This window comes from Gambusia affinis, linkage group LG09 (genome assembly GCF_019740435.1).
Source record: "Gambusia affinis linkage group LG09, SWU_Gaff_1.0, whole genome shotgun sequence".
Classification (NCBI taxonomy): domain Eukaryota; kingdom Metazoa; phylum Chordata; class Actinopteri; order Cyprinodontiformes; family Poeciliidae; genus Gambusia; species Gambusia affinis.
Genome location: NC_057876.1, coordinates 24,095,197 through 24,115,735, shown reverse-complemented (window position 1 = coordinate 24,115,735; position 20,539 = coordinate 24,095,197). Strand labels below are relative to the sequence as shown.

The 20,539-nt window shown below is 36.6% G+C and overlaps 2 protein-coding genes and 1 long non-coding RNA gene across 5 annotated transcripts; 2 read left to right on the top strand and 1 right to left on the bottom strand.

Moving 5' to 3' along the window:
* The first annotated feature begins 1,212 nt into the window (after positions 1 to 1,212).
* On the top strand, positions 1,213 to 6,691 carry rap2c (RAP2C, member of RAS oncogene family). The gene is made up of 4 exons (XM_044126548.1): positions 1,213 to 1,471; positions 1,832 to 2,176; positions 3,963 to 4,248; positions 5,552 to 6,691. The coding sequence occupies exons 2-3, from the start codon at positions 1,904 to 1,906 to the stop codon at positions 4,239 to 4,241; spliced, it is 552 nt and encodes a 183-aa protein (XP_043982483.1). The 5' UTR covers positions 1,213 to 1,471; positions 1,832 to 1,903; the 3' UTR covers positions 4,242 to 4,248; positions 5,552 to 6,691.
* Positions 6,692 to 7,737: 1,046 nt separating this feature from the next.
* On the top strand, positions 7,738 to 20,186 carry zgc:92907 (uncharacterized protein LOC436733 homolog). 3 transcript variants are annotated; one of them, XM_044126226.1, is made up of 6 exons: positions 7,738 to 7,934; positions 8,013 to 8,108; positions 11,055 to 11,317; positions 11,406 to 11,568; positions 12,669 to 12,807; positions 12,883 to 20,186. In XM_044126226.1, exons 3-6 carry the CDS (start codon positions 11,237 to 11,239, stop codon positions 12,992 to 12,994), a joined length of 495 nt encoding a protein of 164 aa, XP_043982161.1. In that variant the 5' UTR covers positions 7,738 to 7,934; positions 8,013 to 8,108; positions 11,055 to 11,236; the 3' UTR covers positions 12,995 to 20,186. The 3 variants fall into 3 exon arrangements, with proteins under 3 accessions (XP_043982161.1, XP_043982160.1, XP_043982159.1); XM_044126225.1 differs by having other exon boundaries at positions 7,738 to 8,108; positions 11,058 to 11,317; XM_044126224.1 differs by having other exon boundaries at positions 7,738 to 8,108.
* LOC122836597 lies at positions 7,744 to 8,553 on the bottom strand. The gene is made up of 2 exons (XR_006371572.1): positions 8,358 to 8,553; positions 7,744 to 8,117 (listed from the first exon to the last, which is right to left on the bottom strand). It is a non-coding gene; the product is annotated as an uncharacterized LOC122836597 (long non-coding RNA).
* Positions 20,187 to 20,539: the final 353 nt, after the last annotated feature.

Here is a 20,539-nt window from a genome sequence, read left to right as displayed (position 1 = left end):
CAGACTGACTGCTGTTTCTAACTCATTTATTGTTTCATTCGGCTTTTTGCTTGTGGTGCTTGTATGTGCTGCTGTGCTCCACGCAAATTTATTTTGCACTGTATAGGTATTGAGAGTTAATGTGCCTATAATCAGTTCTGCTGTTTCTGTTTGACCTTAAATAAAACACATCATGGTAATCCTCTTGCAGTCTTGTGGTTTTCACTGTTTATCTGTTTCCTTTACATGCCGATGATCTGATATTTACAGCACTGCTGCCTTCATCCAAGTTTTGATGCAAATCAAACACAACATAACAATTATCAATTCTATTGCAACACGGACGTGCATAAATTTGGTGTGACTTGACATAGACATCAGACTTCTGAGGTAGTGTGGCAATTTACAAGTACAAAATATTTGTTCTTATATTTTGGAATCCTTTGGTTCTCAATTAGCAAAATCAACTGGAACTGCACCAAAAGATGGAAAAGTAAAATATTTCCCATCAATCATTTCCATCAATCAGATATAAAAATTCAACTACAGTCCTAAGGGCATAAAATGTTTCATTGTATTTTTAATTGATGTTAGCTTGGTCGCCTAGCAGTAATGACTAAAAGCTCTACTTTTCTGACCTTTTACTGGTGTCAAACCCAAATGTGATCTTAGGTTTCTTCTGTGGTACTGGAATCTGTCTTTGCTTAGAAGTTGTGATATTTTAGTTCTAAGTCAGATAAGTCAACTGGAATATCCCCAGAAAGCAGATATCAAAGAGGGAAAGTTGGAGGTTTTTCATAACCCTCTATCATAAATCAGAAATAAGTGAGATTGATTGGCTCAGTCAATCTGATCTGACTTAAAATTATTGGTACAGTGTTTAAGACTAGCAACTAGAGAACACGGTTAATTTGGATCCAGTGTAATACTTTGTGTGACTTTTTGATATGTCTGGTTCACTTATACTCAGAAGTTGTAGTTTCTTTATTTTCATAGTCAGAAAAAAGTCTCAGTACTACATTTGTAGGACATTTCTTAACTACAAATGCAATTCAGAAACACAAAGAAGTGCCTTAAATGTGTTTAAATACATAAAATGTGGATAAATTGGTAGTTCTTGTATCTCTAATTAAAGTTTGCATAAATAGCAAATCCCAAGTTACGTTGGGGGTGACGTCATTCTCAAATCAGCGTTCCAACTTCCGGTGTAACGGGCAACTCAGCACGAAGGTCTGCAGAGGCTTTTATTGTGAAATCTGCCTTTATGCGGAAGCAGACTGTTAGCTTCAGGAAACCAGTTGGAGAAAAAAGATTTTCCTTCTCCTGGAAAAAACTCCTCCACACTGAGCCCAACAAAGGCCGAAGAAGCTAAAAACCCCAAGCTAATGGACCGCTGGAAAACTGCACAAATCCTTAGTCGATAGGAGGCGAAGCTCCCAAATTGTCGGGCCGGGTCCGGAACCAGAACCAGGCCCCAGACTGGACCCCGGACGTAAGCAGCGCTGCGACACCGGAGGGTTGATGTGTGGGTGAGGGAAGTGGCATGCTGTGGTTAAGGGAGGCTAAACGCGGATCACCGTGACTTGCTGGCTGTAGATAGGCGGCGAGTTCTCCAGGCCGACTTGTGTTTTGCGTCCGATCGGCTGTGAAGGCTCGAAGCTCCGGGATGGCTCAGCTGGAAGTCAGCCAGACAGGAGCTAGCTTCACCGTGAGCTAACATCGGAGTTAACCGACATCAACTTTCAGTCGCTAACAGGCCAGACGGAAAGAAAGACGGGAAAACAAATATGAATGTCGGAGTGGGGTTTATGTGAGTGAGCAGGGCTGATTTTATTTCGCTTTTACTTGTTAGCAGTTTCCTCGGGCCTGAGCAGCGTTTATGGAGGGAGTATAGCTGCGTCGTTAGCCAGCCTCCACCGCCCCAATGAAAGAATACAAAGTTGTCGTGCTGGGCAGCGGCGGCGTCGGCAAGTCCGCGCTCACCGTGCAGTTTGTCACCGGCACCTTCATCGAGAAGTACGACCCGACCATCGAGGACTTCTACCGGAAGGAGATTGAGGTGGACTCGTCGCCCTCCGTGCTGGAGATCCTGGACACGGCGGGGACGGAGCAGTTCGCCTCCATGAGAGACCTGTACATCAAAAACGGCCAGGGTTTCATCCTGGTCTACAGCCTGGTCAACCAGCAGTCCTTCCAGGTAAGCAGGACAGCCATGTATGCTGATAATTAATCCATTCAGACTCGGTAATTGTGAATTATTTGCATATATATATATGTTAAAATTGACCACATTTACAGAAAAAAGTAGGATAATTCTCAACATCTACTAACAAAACAACATCCTGCCATTGCAGTTAAGGATGTACCGATTAGCCTTTTTCTGGCCAATACCAATTTTTTAGAATATTCTCATTATTATTTAAACAATTTAAAAATATAGTTTTAATGCCAAAGGGAAATTAAACGATGTATCAAGCTGAGGATGCTGAGAGCTGTGGGCAGGAAGGATCTCTTGTAGCAGTCTGTATTACAGCGGTTCTGAAGACACTGTTGTTATAAACCATAATTTTATCTCTTAGAGATGATTTCATCTCTCTTTTAGAGATTAAATCATCTCTAAAAGACATCTTAAACAGAAACAATCCCAGCCACTCTGTACTAATTATCAAATACGGTCAGTTTTCAAGTTACAGCAAGAAGATAAAATATAATTTGGATCAACTCCTGAAACATTTAAATGCATAGTAACAAATTTTGTACATTTCTTTCATAACACCTTTATTTAAATAATCAAAGTGTTTTGGAACTTATTCTTAATGGGTTTACTTCAGTATTAGATTTCCAAAAGAAGTGGAAAATTTGGCAGGTAAATGAAATAATTATTAATATCGCTAATTGTACTGATAAATTTTGTGCTCTTGTCTGTTTTTACTCAGCAGTAGTGCTCTTTTGCTGTTCATTTTAACATTTTAATTTCTTTATCAGACCAGTTTTATTCTATAAACCATTCACAACCAATCACTTTAAAAATGGTAAATGTTGTATAAATTCAACAGAATGAAATTGCAGTGTAATGACAGAACATAATAATGTTTAATAATCATTTCTCTCTTATTTCTTATCCAGATCATGTCATTAATCTCACCTTCATCTATATTTTACAGCTGTAGCTAGCGGTTATTTTAGTTATCAAGACTTATATTGATTATTCTGATGATTAATTGAGCAATCAAATTTTTAAAATTGGCACATTCTGGAGATTTTTCACTTAACATCTAAATCTTAACTTATGCAGTTTTAAAATACATAAAAAGATGTCAATAAATAATTCAGGTCTTTTGTTGAAGAAGAAAATAAAAATTTTGTTTCTGATAAAGCAATGACACATTATTCCTTTTGTGAACACTTTATTATTTGTAGCAAAAAAATAATCTGCTGTTAAAAAAAGTACTTCCAACATCAACATGTAAAAAGATTGATGTTAAGTTGAGCAGAAAGGGCTGAGCTTTCCACATGTTAATATTTTTCTTTTTTAGCTGGAGATGCTTCCTTTGCTAAAAATGATCAAGAATTCACTAAAGGAATGCTGTGTTGCATTTTAGGCAAGAATATATTTATTTTTCTAATTTGAAAAAGGTATTACATTATCTATTTATTTATTTGCACCTTTTAGTGTATTTCTAATATTGCATAAAAAGGCTTAAGTGAAAAATCAGCAGAATTTGCCAAATTTTTAACTGATTAGTCATCAGAATAATCAATTGATTAATCAATAAATGAAATAATTGTTAGATGCAGCCTTTATTAAATAGGTTTTTTTAGATATGAGAATTAGTGAGATGAAAATATTTAAGATGAAAACAAATTAATCTAATATTTAGCAATAAAAGAGTGGAGCTGATGAGGTTATTGTTTTAAAACATAACCTGAAGGAAATCAGACCACTTTTAAACCTTTAAACTTCTCCTCCGTGTGTTTTCCAGGACATCAGGCCAATGCGAGACCAAATAGTGCGAGTCAAGCGCTTCGAGAAAGTGCCGCTGATCCTGGTCGGCAACAAAGTGGACCTGGAGTCGGAGCGCGAGGTCGCCGGCTCGGACGGCCGGGCCCTGGCTCAGGAGTGGGGCTGCCCTTTCATCGAGACGTCCGCCAAGAGCAAGACGATGGTGGACGAGCTGTTCGCCGAGATCGTCCGACAGATGAATTACTCCACGCTGCCAGAGAAGCAGGAGCAGTGCTGCACGGCCTGCGTGGTGCAGTGAGGAAGAGGTAGGCAGGGCGTCTGCGCAGCCTTAAAATGTCTGGAATTTATGTGCCTAAAATTTAGGCCTTAATGTGTCAAATATTCGTTAAAAAAGGATTTAATTGGCTTTAAATACATTAATCATAGCTCTTACGTTTTGTCGTGGCTTTAGATATTTCCAAAAATTATATCACAATATATTTTTTAAATACCTCTAACGATTTTAAAGACCTTATTCCACATTATTATTGGATTTGACAAACTTTCCTTTTTAAACAGTTATCATAATAAATAATATATTCATATGTAAGTATATACAAAATCAGACGTTTCAACATGTTTAATGCATCAAAGGAAATATAAAATAAATAAATATAAATCCCAGCTAATTGTGGACAATATAAAACTGTCTGAAATCAGCAATAGAGTGTAAAAAAAATACACAAATAAAACAAACAGCAGAGATTCAACAGAATACTAAAGTGTTTAATAACTCAAACATTATATGCAAAACTAGGAATCTTGTTTTGATATACAAGAAAATCTTCCTTTTTAAATTCTCCACACAAAAATATATGTCCCATAAATAATCTGCAAAAAGTTGCAGCTTGTGCTCATTTTCTTTTCTCTTATCTGTCAATACAAATCTAAATTGAAGTAATGATCAAGTGTTTTGATTTTAGCTTTTATGTTCAGAAATCTCAGGACTACAAATTGTGATTCTTGAAAGAGTTGATTTTTTTTTTCTGCACCTCTACTTGCTAGCTAATTTCTTTGAGTTTAATGTTTTTTGCAAATTCACACTGGCTTTACTTCTGTTACCATCCTATAAAATTATATTTGCATTCTGTGCAAAAAAGGCGGCACTATTATAATGCAAAATATTCAAGGTTTTTTTGCACATTTCTGTCGTGATACAGATCTTAAATCATTGAGTTGAATCCTCACTGATTTATTCAGATTTTTACAAAATGTGATGAAATGTTCCCGCTGTGCTTGTGCAGAAAAACTAGAGGAAAGTGACACGCTGACGAATGAGTGTGAGAGAGAGACAGGGGAGTGGATGGTGCTGCAGTCCGTTGGCTGAGCTTGTTTTGATAAGATCGCAGAAAGTATGTTGAAATGAGGACACGGCTATTTGAGCAGCTCAGAACAGGGAGGAAAAGAGCTGAGAGCGATGAAAGGAGACGGCAGCAAGAGGAAGGCGTCACATCCTGATGGTCCAAAACAGGAAGTTCATTGTGGCGTCTATTTCCAGCTGCAAACTTGTTGCATTTCCTAATCTATTTTCCTCTCCTCCTCTGCTTTTTTGTTCTTTTTTCTAACTAGAACCCGTTAATTTGGACCCCTGCAGGCTTTTTGGAGCACCTGAGGATAACCTGACGTTGACTAAAACTTACCGCTTCAGGTAAAACGCTCTGTCACAGAGACAGAAGAGACCTATTTTTGATAAGTGTTGGAAGATGCTTCTGCTGCAACCTCAACGGCCTTCGTGACGAGCCTGAACGCAGTCATACGGACTGACTCCATGGAGCAGCCCTCTGTGAATTTCTGTCTTATTATTTTTAATATTTTCTTTTGTCCTTATAGATGGAGGTTTTCCTGACATACTAAGCAGAAGTGTTTTGTGAGGTTGCAGCATCTTTTTAAAGCTGCTTTAATCACTATTATATTCTTTAATATTACTTGTGTCATGTCTGAAATTTGGAATTTGATAAAGTATTTCATTATAATGGAACATTTAGATTTTTAAGCATGCATACTTAAACCGGTGTGCTGCTCAGGTGTGCTGATCTTCTTATCTCAGAGGTTGTTTTTTTTTCTTTTCATAAAACCTGAGCTATGTTTTTCTCTTTGGTGTTTTAGACCCTCGTGAAAACAGAGAAACTGGTGATATTTATATTACGGACAGTTGAGTATCGTCTGCTCCAAAGTGAAAATGTTTAAATGAGCCATTATTTTTCTGCTTCTGGCCTGAACTCAAGGCTAGCCTAGACGCCGGTCTTCCGCTTCCACTTTTTTTGTTTTCTTTTAGGTTTTTGGAACGACAAACACTTTGAGATGATAAACGCGTATCGCTTTAGGTTTGGGACATTCTCACTTCTCATTACAAATAACCCCCTACAAAGTGGTCCGGTGAAAGTTCTGGCGCAGTCCATCTGATTCTAACTTTTTGTATTTTTCATTTTATTACAGTAACATATTTATTAAAACATGACGTGGGTAGCCAGTTTTTAACTTAATTTTATACTAGCTTCAGTTTTTTTCTGAGTTATCGGGATCTTTTTTTGTTGTTGTTTCTAAGCAGAGAATTTAACAGAGCCTTAAATTTCTTCTCATCCCCCTGCACCCTTTTGTCATTTGTCTTTTTATTTTCTCTAAGATAAACCACTGTAATTATTTGAAAATAAACATGCTGGAACTTCTGTTTTTGTGATGACACACAGATAAAGTATTATCTTTAAATGAGACACGAGCACCGGCTGATTATTTCAGATGTCTGAGTGGAGTAAGTTGATTTTGAGTTAAAGATGAGCCTTTCCATTGCCTACAGTTGACTCAATATATTAGGATATTATTTAAAAAGTGAATTAGTGGGAGTGCTGTGGTGGCGCTGATGTTAAGCACAACCCACATGTAGAGGCGTTAGTCCTCTACATGAACAGGAATTGAACCGTTGCAGGTTCAATTCCTGGCCTCGCGACCTTTTCCGCATGTATTTCCCTTCTCTCACTGCCCTCTTTCCTGTCAATTCACTGTCAAATAAAGGCCCCTAGAGCCAATAAAAAAAGTAGAAAATTTGATGAGATGAGCAAAAATTTTGTCCAAATTTTTGGCCCAGGATTGAGACTTTTTTTCTCTGAATTTTGAATTTAATATGAAGATCTTTTTTTCTCAGAATTGTGGGATAAAAGTAAAAATTATCTGAATTCTGACTTTAATTTGATGATCTAATTTTTTTAAGAAATCTGACTTTTTTCTTAGAATTTAGATTTTAATCCCAGAGTTCAGACTTTTTTATTTTATTTTTTTTAAGAATTCTGACTTTTCTCTCAAAATTTTTACTTTAGAAAATATGTGGCCAGAGCTGAAAAGTTGTTTGACCAAAATGGACCCAGTTACATTATTATTTTTTTATCTGCTCTGCCATTTGGCTCTGGAACTATTTCACCCCATTCTAACATACAACATATTTGCATTATCGACTGTTTTAGTTTCATTGTTGGTTTTTTAGGATTTGGAGAAGCGAAACCTGAATCTCTTTTTTTGTAGTCATGTAATGAGCATTTTTGTTTTCTACTTTAGTTTTTAAAATACCAGAACTTGAACTTAACTTTACATTTTTGTCTCTCTGATATAATTCTTAACTATTAAATCAGATGTTATGATCCGTTACTCAGTACTTCAGTAGCCTTTTAACTAAACACCTTTTTTTTTTTACCATTAAGTAATTTCTTGGATAGCTATTTTTTAATTTTACAATTATGTGCACCAAAATATTCAGCATGAATTCATGAAACTACCGCATTTCTAGCTTTAATGGGTTCTTTGTTTCTTTCCACAACATCTCTTTATGCAGCGAGGGAGATGCGGATTGAAAACATGCAGATTCAGTCTGTTCAAGACAACGGAAGCCTGTTCAGATCAGAATTTGCTGCATTCCCATCAAATAGTGGGAGGAACACCAAGGCTGCTCTTTCATTTTATCGACGTGAGTTGGTTCAGTTATGGGTGAAATGTGAATAGTTTTACAGTGATTTTGAAGATTGATAGCCAAACTCCTCGACAGAAACAAGTTTCCCTTTTGTTCCGAGTCCTGCTGCGTTAATCTGGGTTCGCACCGCCGACTCTCCGGACTGGCATTGGCCCGCGGTGTCGAGCTGAGGTCAGTGAGCTGCAATGAAACAACACAGAGATAAAAATGTGAACGTTTATCCAGATTTGGGGATGTTATCCAAGGTTTTTCCAAAAGCAGAAATGTGCAGTTTATTTATCCCTGACTATAAGCCAACGATGTAAGAATTTAAATAATGAGACCAGAGTACCCAAAAAATTAGCACTACTTCAACATATTTTTACTCAAGTAAGAAAAGTAGCCATCTAAGAAATAACTCGAGGTGAAACGGGTGCTTACGCCTGTCGTTGGTTTCATATTGCCATGGCAACAAAGCTGTTTTTCTGTGAGTACAAAAACATGCGTTTTCTTGTGAGGTCACTTTTCACGAATTTTGTAATTGACAGCCATCTTGGCATGCAGTTGCTATGGGGTTGCTATGACAACAGTTAACATAACACAAGCCTAGAACTAGCTCTCGCCTCAAATTTAACTTATAAACAATATAAGCACATTACAACGATTACTCAGTTACAGTTTTTGAGTAGTCTACCCACCAGTAAATATCTGATAAATATCTGATATTTACTACTGTTACTGCCGAACTACCTAATTTAGCTAATGTAGCTTCTATCTGCAAGCCAATACGGACATGTAGCCTACGTGTATGTTACTCCGTGTACTTCGTTTGCTTTGTTCTGGTATTTAAAAGACCTAAATGAAAGTAATTTACATGAGAACAAAATCGAGCAAAAGATGCAAATATTTTCAAATCAATTTCTTTCCATTTAAAATTTATTAAACTTGTCTGGTGAATTTTTGGATAAAACCAACATGCTCTTCCTTCTGTGAAGTTACTCGCAGTGGGTGAAGTATCCAAAAATTTTACTCGAGAACCTCATAAAAAATGACTCAAGTAAAAGTATAACAGCTACTCTTAAAAGTTTTTTTTTTTTAAAGTTACTCAAATATAACTTCTTACTTCTAAATGCTATACCAATGAAATTGCACTATACAAACATATCTCTTTTGGAGAAAATACATCATTTTTGACAGCAGGAATGAGGAAAATTACACCATTTATGGTTGTGCACCAAGGCCAAAAGAATATCTCTTAGCTTTTGGTTATATGCAGGTCAAAATGACAGGTTTTATGAAGGTGTAGCTTGGACGAAGTTTTCAGAATAAAAAGTAAAAAATAAACAAACTGCTTACTGAAGTGTCATCTTAATAAAAAAAACAGTTAAGATTTTTACTCGACCACAAGGGGGAGACAACAGCAGGCCACCACCTGAAACTAAAATAAGGGGTGAGACTAAACACTGACAATTTATGCATGGATGCTAAAAATTCTAAACTCAGTGCAATAAAATAAGTTTAAGTCTAATTTAAAACACCTAGCAAAATCTGTAATGGTGTATTGTTATAATGGCTCTCTGTAGCTCCACGAATAGACTTTAAAATATTGTTAGTTTATAAATCACCGGAAAGCTTAGCACCAAATTACATAAAATATCTGCTGCTGTTGTATCAACCTTCCAGACCTCTCAGGTCTTCTGGTTCTGGTCTGCTCTTTATCTCCAAAACCAGAACCACACATGGAGAAGCAGCATTCAGCTTCTATGCACCACAAATCTGGAACACACTTCCAGAAATCTCCAAAACAGCTGAAACACTGACTTCCTTTAAATCAAGACTAAAAACCCACCTGTTTAGAGTTGCATTTGAACCATAATAAATGGAACATTGACCAATATATTCATGTATTGATCATTTTAATGACGACAGTCATCAAAATGTAATGTTTGTCACTGGTTTCTTGTTTTTTGACTACATATTCTTTTATGACTTTTGCTGAAATGCGCCATACAAGTAAAACTGATTAATCGATTCTTTCTGCTTGTCAATCACATGAACTCCAGTAATATAAATCTAAACTTGTGGTTGATGGCCACATGCAGCAGAAACATCTATATAACCCTCCAATGTGTTTGTATAAGCCACTGGCTCTTCTGTATTTTATAGAAAAATCCTCAGCAATCACAATCCACCCACACACAGCCCTGCTTTCAGTGTCGAGTACAAACCTCTGCCCTGATTGCTGTTTGGATTTCCGTCAGCTGCTGCACCTGCATTCAGCAGGTACAAGCCATCTATACATCACAACCACTCCTCTGAGCTGTCAGCCTGGAGTGACAGCTTGGCACTAACTAAAGAGGACAGAGGACACCTTCAGAGTGACAAGGCACTTATGCAATGTCACATATACATGTAGGAGCTGGATTCAAAATAAGGGTAGACAGTCCTCTGTCCCATATGTCACAACAAATAAAAATCTAAAGTAGCACCCTAGCCTTGACGATTCATAGGCAGTTGAGTATCAGTGCTGGAAGCCATGCAAATATTGTGAGCTGTATTTTACTCAAAGTCTTCTCTGGACCACAACTTCACAAAAAGTCATGGCAGAGAGTTCTGCAGACTATACTGTAGAGCTTAAGGTTAGTTAGTTTAGTTGTGAAAATGGAATACGAATTCCTTTACTCTCATTGTGTGAGAAAACACAACAACATTTTAAAAAATAGCAACTCTTGAAGTGCAAATTGCCAAGTAAATAAATATAATTTTTAAAAATATTTTTAAATAGACATAAAAACCACATAAGCAGAGAGGGGGGAACTGAAACAATCAGACTGTTAAGAAAATGATGATCGGGGTTTGGATGAATTTGTGGTGGTGTTCAGGGTAACAGTTGTTGGGCAGAAACAGTTCTTTAGTCTAGTTGTTCTTGCCGTTGTTGCCCTGAACCCCCCCCCCCCCCCCCAATATCATATCCAATATCATTTTATATTGGATAAAATGCAATATAATATAATTTTTATACCGTCATAACGACAGTTTCCCATAAAAGAAAATGTATCGTTTAAATTTATTTTCTTCCTATTTTAGCAAGGCTTACCTTTATTTCAACTTTTTTTTGTTCCTTTTCCTAACTTCAAGTAGCTGCAACTAAGGCCTCCGGCCTCCCGATGGCGATATTGTGCGTCTCTCATGGATGCTGGTGACGCGACGACGTTTGAAGCGGAAGCAGCGGAAGTCAAGTCTGTGGTCTGTAAAATGAAGATAAACAAGCTGAAATCTTAACTTATGGTAAAAAGTGAGGGTTTAAAACCGGAGTGGACATGAAGACGGTATTCGTTACCGTCGGAAGCACGCGCTTTGATGAGCTGATCGAAAGCGTCACTTCCTCTGAGACCACACAGGTGAGCAGGCGTCTCATAAGTTTGGTACGGAACTGAATTTTATGTTTTAATACTTAGATGGTGTTTTTTCTCTCTCTCCCTCTCTCAGGTGCTGAAGTTTCGGGGATATGAGCGTCTGGTTCTTCAGGTCGGAAAAGGATCTTTGCTTCCAGATGCCGACAGCTGTGCTCACCTCAGCGTGGAGGCTTTTCGCTTCAAAGACTCGATAGCAGAAGACATGAAGCAAGCTGATCTTGTCATCAGCCATGCAGGTAATTCAGGAGCAAAACCACTTAAAAAACAAATCAAAGAATAGCAAAACAGTCATCAGTTGCGTATTTTACGTCTCATTTAAATGACACTTTGGATATTCTACACAAATAATCGGTTATTAAAATATAGCGACTTCGTTGTGCTTCCTTGATTTAGTCTGTCAACTCAGATTAGCAGAATCATTTTTTACTTATTACCCAGGGTTTAAGGGGATTAATATTAAACAAGCCTGCGCAGTGATAAGACTGATTATGTTTCAGTATGAAAACAAGACTGAAACAACAAAGAGGAGGTACTTAAACGATGTCAGCAACAAAGCCCATAAAGTTTATATTCCACAATAGGAACTGAAAGGTGACCTATGATGGCTCCTTAAACAATTTAGGATAGGTTTTGTACAGTTTATAGACTGTACAAAACATGGTTATTACATTTATTTATTTATTTATTTTTGCACAAAATCATCCTTTTTAGATATGTTAGTCTGGTCTGTCTGCCCTAATTTGAGCTTCTTTCAGAATGAGCTGTTTTTGGGCCTTGTCACTTTAAATGTAAACAAGCTTCAGGTGGCCATTAAACTAAACCATTGGTTGAGTTTAATGGTTTAACTCAACCATTGAACTCATACATGAAAATGGCTGCATACAGATGCACAATTACTGTACATATTTGAAAAGCAGAAGTGGAGCCTCCAGCACACCCAACAAGACCTCAGAAAGTGGTTTCTGTAAGTCGACACCAAATACTTGTCCTTTCCAGCAGCCTTTGTACAGTACATACAACATTTAAATCAGCTGACCAAACATGCTGGAGCTCCACCTGGGTTGCTAGGTAACAACACAGTGCCCATTTTAACTTAACAATCGAGAGGATTTTTCCAGACACCAAAAAACTTTTTTTTTTTTTTTTTTTTTTAAACCACTCGGCTCTTTTTAGATGTAGTTAAGACCCAAATGGAAGTATAAAATGTGCAAAATATTAACTTTCTTTAAGATGAGATCCTGACTTATTGGTTCTAATATTTACTCTAGGAATTAAAACTAAGTCAAACAAATAGTACAACTTTAATTCTCTTTTACTTTTTAAAACCTCCTTTCAGGAGCAGGAAGTTGTCTGGAAGCTCTCGGTGCCGGCAAACCTCTGCTAGTTGTGGTCAATGATAAACTGATGGACAACCATCAGCTGGAGCTGGCCCGGCAGCTGCACATGGACCACCACCTGCTGTACTGCACATGCAGGTATGTCCGTCTCACTCCTTCCGCAGCGTAACGATGTGACGCTAGCCAGCATTAACGGTGTGCGCTTATGTCCAGCACTCTGACAGAAACGCTGAAGAACATGGACCTCTCTGTTCTGCAGCCGTTCCCGCCTGGACAGCCGAAGAACTTTGCAAACTTTTTAGACAAAGCCCTCGGAGTGAAATGATGTTTTAATTCCACAACACTGCGGATTATGTTTCACATGAAAGTGCTGACTCTACATTGTGAAAGATCATGACGATATGATGTTGCAGGTGTGTTATTCTTTATTTTATATATATATATATATCAGTCATGAGATCCTATGAATGTTCAGTCTTTTAATATTTCCATTTTAAAATGACTTTATAGTTAAATACTTCCTCGGCCTGAGGACTTATGAAAAAGCTTTGCAGAAACTGTCAACTAAAGCAATAAATCAAATGTAAAATCGCCATCCGTAAGGTGACTGAACTTCTAAATCTTTATGCAGTTCATGCATTTTGTCATTGAGTTTGACCGCTGCAGCTGAGTTCATAAACAAAGAAGGTCAGAACTAATGATAACACTCAGTTTTAGACTAAATAGCCTCTTGCATCCTTTTTGCTAAATGTTCAAATTACATTGCTTGATGGTAAAGTGACAAGCATTTTACTTGCTTTGGGAGAGTTTATATTCACAAATATTTTAGTTTGAAGACTTCAGGAAATATTTTCGTTATTATTTTTTTCCACTAGATAGAAATCTATCTTTGCTTGCAGGTCAGCTCTTTTGCTTTAATCCGATTTGTTTTTTGCATCAGAAACTTTGTAATCAAAGTTGATCACAGTGAAGAAGTTTAATATAATATAAAATGCTATTTGGATAATCTAAACTACACAGTGCACTTCTTTATGAATATCAATGAACTAAAAAAAAACTGTCTTCACAAAAAGTATGTTTGGTACTAATAAGGCCTCACACAGCGGTGTCTTCCCTCCGATACCCCTAAATAAAATGTTGAGCAACCAACAGCCTTCCAAAATCACCTAATCGGTAAATAAAACCTGAGTGTAACTTAATCTCTGCATACATGCAGCTGTTCTGTGAAGGCCACAGGTGTTTTTTAGAGAACAAACAGCATCATGAAGACAGAGGAACCCAACAGACAGGAAGAAATTTAAAGTGTTCATGATTCTGCAGTCCACAAATCTGGCATTTATGGAAGAGCGCAGGAAGGACACTATATGAAGTCCTCTGTAAACTGTGGAGTTGACATAGCAAACATGAAAGAAGAGCTGTGGTCAGATGAGCCCAAAACATTTAAACTTCTGGCCTACGTGTCACATTCAGAGAAAGGGATGTTCAAAGTGTGGCCATTCCTGGCCCTTGGACTGATTTTGATTGGCCCCTGACCACAAGTGAAGAATGAGAAAAATGTGGCCAACAAAATAGAAAACAACTGATGACCTTCAAAATTTGGAGATTGTTTTTCCTTTAATAAGACAACAGTCCAAAGCATTGTTTTATGTTTTGAATCTTTAAGATTTTATAAAAATGCTGTTTATTATTGAGCAGGTGAAAATAAAAACAGAAAAAATTACAATGAACTAATTTCTGCAATTTTTATGAATTTTGCGGCCTGTGAGTTGTTTAAATATGCCAGTTTTTATCCTAGGGGTAAAAAATTTTGGACACCACTAGTTTAGATTAACTAACTAACTAAGGAGTTGAAAGCCAGACTTCACTGGAATTTCAGACCATCTCTTCCATCCATCATAATGGACAAAGATCACATCCCTGACTCCCCAACATCCAATTTTCCTTTGGGATATATATAAATATGTTTTAATTTAATTGAGTCAGAGACATTCATCTATTACACATTTGTCAAACTTGAGGCCTGTGGGCCAAATACGACCCACCAGAAGTTTTTATGTGGCCCTGTGGACTCCAAAAATAGAACCTAAGATAAGTGTGCTTAAATGTTATTTTATTGATCAAATCTGCATTTTAATCTTTGACTGTGCCAAATTACATTACTGTGAAAATATATCTAATGTTATTTGATTTCAAGAGGTTTTCATCAAATGCAGAGACAAGTTGAAGAGATTCTTAATTTTTATATGGCCCAAAATAAAAATTTGTTTGACTGATTTTAGATGCGCTCCATCCAGCCAAACTGAGCCGTAGAAGATTGGGCAAAAATATTTCCCGAGAAAACTGATCGAGAAATGCTTCAAAAGACATTCAGATGTAGCTCAGATGTTTGTTCTAAATATAAAGACAAATACATAAAGTTTATGAAGAAAAAGTGAAAAGGATAAATACGTTTAAAGGGCACCGTCGGCGTGCCGGAAGAGGTGAGTGGGTGTCAAAAGCATAACCTTGTGGTCTGATTATCTCCTGTCCTTTCAGAACAACTTAATCTTCCTCCAGTCAAAAACAGATACCAATATTCAGCAGCTTTGATCTAGAGTTTAACAACTTAAATTTTTTTATTCCCAATTAGAAGATGCATTTCACAATGGTTCCCAAACCCAGACAAGAAGCACTTGATGAGTTAACTTCTAACGGGTTGGATGTTGAAACACAGCTGACTGAAAAGCTGCACGTACTGTAGTTTGCCCCTTCGACCTATAAACAGTGACAACCACAACAGGAAACAATTTCATCTGCTCTTGCTACGCAGACGTCAGATGCACTAACACTCAACTGATAATCTCGTTCTTTCAACCAGTGACTTTATGTGAAAGTAAAATCTTTCTAATAGAACAGGTCTAAAACCCGCTTCAGGGTGTATTTGGTTATTTCCACTAACTAAACTCTTAAGAATGTTATATAAGAGGAATAAATCAGAAAAACTGACAGGTTTCCTTCACAGGAAAGTTCCTTCTTGTTTTGTTGGCAGCTGAATTTCAGAGGAACAGGTCTTGCTGTAATTCTGGGATGTGTGGCTTTCTTCAGTTCCTTTCTTCAAACGAGTCACAGCTCACAGAAATCACCCAGCAGGTTGTGAAAAGAGCAGTTCTGAAAAGTCAAACTAAATGTGTTCAATCTCACAGCTTCAATTCAGGGGCAATTACAGGATGCAGACAGTTAATATAGGACATAGTGCTTCCTTTTAAAAAAAAAATAAAACTAGTTTTACATGTTTAACTCCCTGCTTTTTATTATGCCCATCAAATATCATTTAGATAGTCAGCAGTACATGCTACTTAATTAAAACCGTCATCATAAACAGGTTGGGTAAAACAGCAGTCTTATTTTTTTCTTGGTTTAGTCTGTCTGGTTCAGACTGGTTCAGTCTGACACAATATGATTCACATGATGTTTGTTAATCAAATTGTAAGGACACAGACAAGTGTCTCGCTCTCTAATGAGGCCGTGTTCAAGCGATTCGAATGCACATACAGTGCTTTATTTGATGCTGTTTCTCTAGAGAAAAACTTTTTAACCTTAACACATTTAAAATAAATACCAGTTGATCCTAAAAGGATAATTGAGGATTTGTAAAGTGAGGTCCTGTTAAAAAGTTATATGTAGCTAATATCTTACGTGCAGTAGAAAATTCTCTTCTTTTAGTGCAAATCCAGATTATTTGTTCAAGAGGTGCTGGGTGTGAAGGAGGTTTCTAATCTCAAAATTACGATTGTTGTTTATTTGATTGCTTTTTAAAACCTTTAAACTTTGTCACATTTGCATATGAGGGGAATAGAGATTGGAGGCTGTGTGCCATTAATTATCTTCCTGTGAGAAACGCATACTGAAAATGAAACGTAAATTGTTTCTGGTCAGACTGATGCAAATGTAAAGAAAAGCATTCTTAACTTATTCCATTTGGAGTACGTGTTTCACTCAGGAAGATGTTTGGTGCTGCTCCACCTCCAACCTCCACTTAGACAGTAAATAATGGGTGTAATTTCTCCTCCAAAGGGAATATGAGAACTGTTTAAGATTTCATCAGGTGTTCACACAAGCTGCTTTTATATTCTTGTTTTAAAGCGCCAGACGTTTGCTTCACCCTCTGTAACCAGACATTCTGGATTTTCACTAAGTGAAGAAACAAACTGAAAAATCTCCACTATAGTTAGATCATGCAGATGTCTTGCTCACCACAAACACTTAATTTTTATTAAAAGCTTTAAAAATGTGAATTTTATGTTTTACCTACTCAACAGTAAACATACAATGTTTTAATAAAATGAATAGTCTTATTTTGTGCAATAAATGGTACTGTACATTTGCCATATTACAAAAAATGTATAAAACACCCTAAATTTATTATATTTTTATTTTCTTTATTATATTTTTGTCTGTTCTCTTGCTGTGTTTAATGAAAGAGTGCATCCAGGTTTGCTAAAAAAAAAAATCCCCGAATAGTTGTGATGATTTTTACAATTAAAAGGCAAATACTTTATGTTTTACTCTACATTTAAAACATAAAGTATTTGCGAAACTACAAAAGTGAAAATTGCATGGTACAAATAAAAGAAATGGCCACCTTTGTGGGCTGGCTACATTTCTCTTCCATTAGGGCCTGTTGGCATGCAGTAAGGCAGTGGGGCAAAGCAAGAGGGTGCAACCCGTTTTATGCCCCAGCTCTTCCCAGTGAGCAAGTAGAAACAAGTAAAGCAGCTGTTGTTTTCCCAGTGGTTTCATCCCAGTCTCCACTCGACAGACGCTGTCCTGATATGTCCTTACTGGGCTGCTCCCAGTGGGAGCACACAACGTTCTCTTCCTCAGAACCTTAAAACGTGAATCCATTGTATTAAGATGCTTTCATTTGTACACAACCTTGTGTAATTACAAAAACAGGTATTGTGTTTGGACTTTTGAAATAATCCTAATAACAGTCATGAACTTTGCCTTGCTTAAGATACAGAGGAGCGAGCAAGGCCTGGTTCCAGAAGGTCCAGATTAGCACTTTTATATATCAGTTACTTAAAGAGGAAGATAGTCAAGTCCTTTGTCATTTCATGGCCAAATCTTCATTTATTTTTTGACTGAAATATTAGTAAAAAAATAATAATAAAAATCTGAGCAATTTTTCAAACAAGCAGCGAGTTTGGGAAGGAAATTTATTTTAAAAAAGTAATCACTAAACAATTTGTTTAACCTCTTTTCTGTAAGCATTTCTAACACAAATAAAAAAGAAAAATCTGAATTTTTAAAAGAAAATTAAAGTCCAATTTGAAACTTAACCATTTCTTTGTTGCAGCTGCTTGAATCTGATTACCATCAGAGATGACCGTCAGTGCATCTAATTGATCTAAAGGTTGTGACTCGTGTTTTATGAAAACAATTTCATTTGAACTGGTTGAGCCAAAAGCTCAAAATGTTTCTGGAAACCATACAAATGTTTCTTTCATCAAAACAAGCCAGGACTGACCCAAGTGGACACGATTCAGCCATGCAGAGAAAATCACATCCAACATCCAACAGTGGATATCACAGGAAAAAAAGAGCTCCAAAGGAACCTTGTTTGTTTAGCTTCTTTCTTCAAAACATCACATGACTCTCAGCCTGTTTTTTACTGTAAAATACTCTCTATAACTATAGTTAGATTTAGTGCATGCTGTCACCACTGTGGGGAGGTTTTGCCCAAGGTTTGTTTTGGATGTAGAGGTTTAAGGTGTTGGCTCTGGTTTAAATTCTTCCCCACCTACAAGACGGGGTAAAATTTAAAACACGCTACTGTCTAAATATAATTATATGTTGCAGGTGAAACTCCTCCTACATGTTTTGGTCAGTGCTCTGATCACTGGTCACACCCAAATGCACAATGTTTTCCTACATTTGTCTGAAGAAGGAGTAATCTGAGCAAACGGTTTAAGGTTTTAAATACACATACAAAAACAACTTTGGTGAAAGCTGAGAAGGAAAGATTTAAAAGTTTATAACACAAGAGCGTTTAAATGTCACGTATAATCGTTTTACAACTTTTCTTTTTCACTGAAGACAAATCTAGTGTTGGCAAAGTCTCCAGCTCAAATTTAAATTTAGAAAATTAAGAGTTATGTGATTTGTCCAGTCTGGACAAATCACATAACTGTAGTGGAGATTTTTCTGGAGAAAGAGATCAAGGCAAATTTAAGCAGTAGCTCAGAAATCTAACAAACCGACATCCTATCTAGAGATTTAAAAGTGTGGACATAGTGAGAAATGAAAAATAATTCAAAACATTAACAAATGTGTTTTGTTTTAAATGTAATTTCTGTTCCAATTCCGACCAGCATTATTCTGATGCCCCAAGCATTTCTCACTGTAATGTTTTATGTCTGGAAGCTGGTGATGTTTATGCAAGTCTCACATTTCTCCATTAATTCAGTCCACATACACCTGAGGGTTTAAATGCACTATAGCAAAGTAGCTATCAAATCATTATTCTTTCACACCAGTCAAACTCTATATGTCAAATTTCACCTTCCTTCATTTGGCTCAGACACAGAGGAAATAAACAATGCTGCTAGATTACACCTAATTTTTGGTGAACTAAGATCTCACTTGATAAATATATAAATAACAGCTGCATTTGCCTCCATATTCTGCTTTTTACTCCTTCCTTGAGTGATCCATCTACCCAAAACATAAATTTTGTAGTGAAAACAATGGAAATCTATCCATTTAGCCAGACTGTTGTAGAGAGCTGTTACGTCACGATCCATTTAATGTAGAGCTTTTCTGTTTTAGTTGCTGTGCCTCAAAAAACTCCTATTGTTTCAGTGGCCACTAAAAATTTATAAGCATTTTGTAATTTAGAGATTTTGAGGTTCTCTGGCTCTAAAATATTATATTCATCCACAAAGATGACAAATAGCAACATAAATTTCTAGTTCTTTTGTTTTTACATACTCTGCTTTCAGTGAGTAAGGGTTTTTTTCTGTGGCTTTTAGTTCTTTTATTAATTCTGTGGCCATATTTCTTATGCCTAAAAGTAACTCTCCAGCAAAAACCAAGTGTTGGTGTCTGAGTCAGACTAGTGCAGCTGCTTTAATCTAATTAGGAAAACCTAAAAATAGTGCTTTTTAAGTATTAAGGCTTTTTAATAAGTATCTTCATTTAGGTTTGTTGAAGCTTTTTTAATGTAAAGGTTATATTTAACAATGTAAACATGTCCAGTGACTGAACGGTCAATCATCATTCACTGTTATGAATTATAATAATACAGTTAAGACAGAAATTGTTAACTGCATAAAATCTGACTGAACTTTGAACACAGCTTTCTTAAAAGGACCGACTGCTGGGAATCCATATAAAAACTGAACTTGGTATCTGTTTGGGTTTATGGGTTTTGTGATCTTGAGTTCCACTTTCGTGTTTGGTTTAAAAAACGCTTTCTACACATTTGGAATCGTTTTGCTTCTTCTTTCGATTAGCTGCACAAGCCAGAAATAAAATAAATGTCTCTTTTCATTCAATGTATGTAAACATATATCTTCAATTGTATACATTTGTAACTTTACCAATAACATTTTTTTACCATATTTATTTAAACTGTCACGGTGTTGTGACAGTATATTAGACAGACAATCAACAGGTAAACCGTTTACCTGCCGTCATCAGTGGCTAAGCTAGTTAGCCTTAGCATTCCTGGCAGGCTTGTTGGGGTGTAACAAAGAGCTAGGAGGGAGGGGTGAAAGTGATTAACAGTGCTAAAACCCTCCTACTGACTTAACTACTTGACCTTTTCTTAAATAAAAGAGTATCAAATAATTATTCAAAATACACTTGGTCGGCAAGACACTCTTCT

Bases quoted from the DNA above. Each gene is read 5' to 3' on its own strand.
- rap2c (XM_044126548.1), top strand. From the start codon at position 1,904: ATGAAAGAATACAAAGTTGTCGTGCTGGGCAGCGGCGGCGTCGGCAAG. The intron at 2,177-3,962 runs GTAAGCAGGACA...TGTGTTTTCCAG, and splicing joins TCAACCAGCAGTCCTTCCAG to GACATCAGGCCAATGCGAGA.
- zgc:92907 (XM_044126226.1), top strand. From the start codon at position 11,237: ATGAAGACGGTATTCGTTACCGTCGGAAGCACGCGCTTTGATGAGCTG. The intron at 11,318-11,405 runs GTGAGCAGGCGT...TCCCTCTCTCAG, and splicing joins CTTCCTCTGAGACCACACAG to GTGCTGAAGTTTCGGGGATA. The intron at 12,808-12,882 runs GTATGTCCGTCT...GCTTATGTCCAG, and splicing joins CTGCTGTACTGCACATGCAG to CACTCTGACAGAAACGCTGA.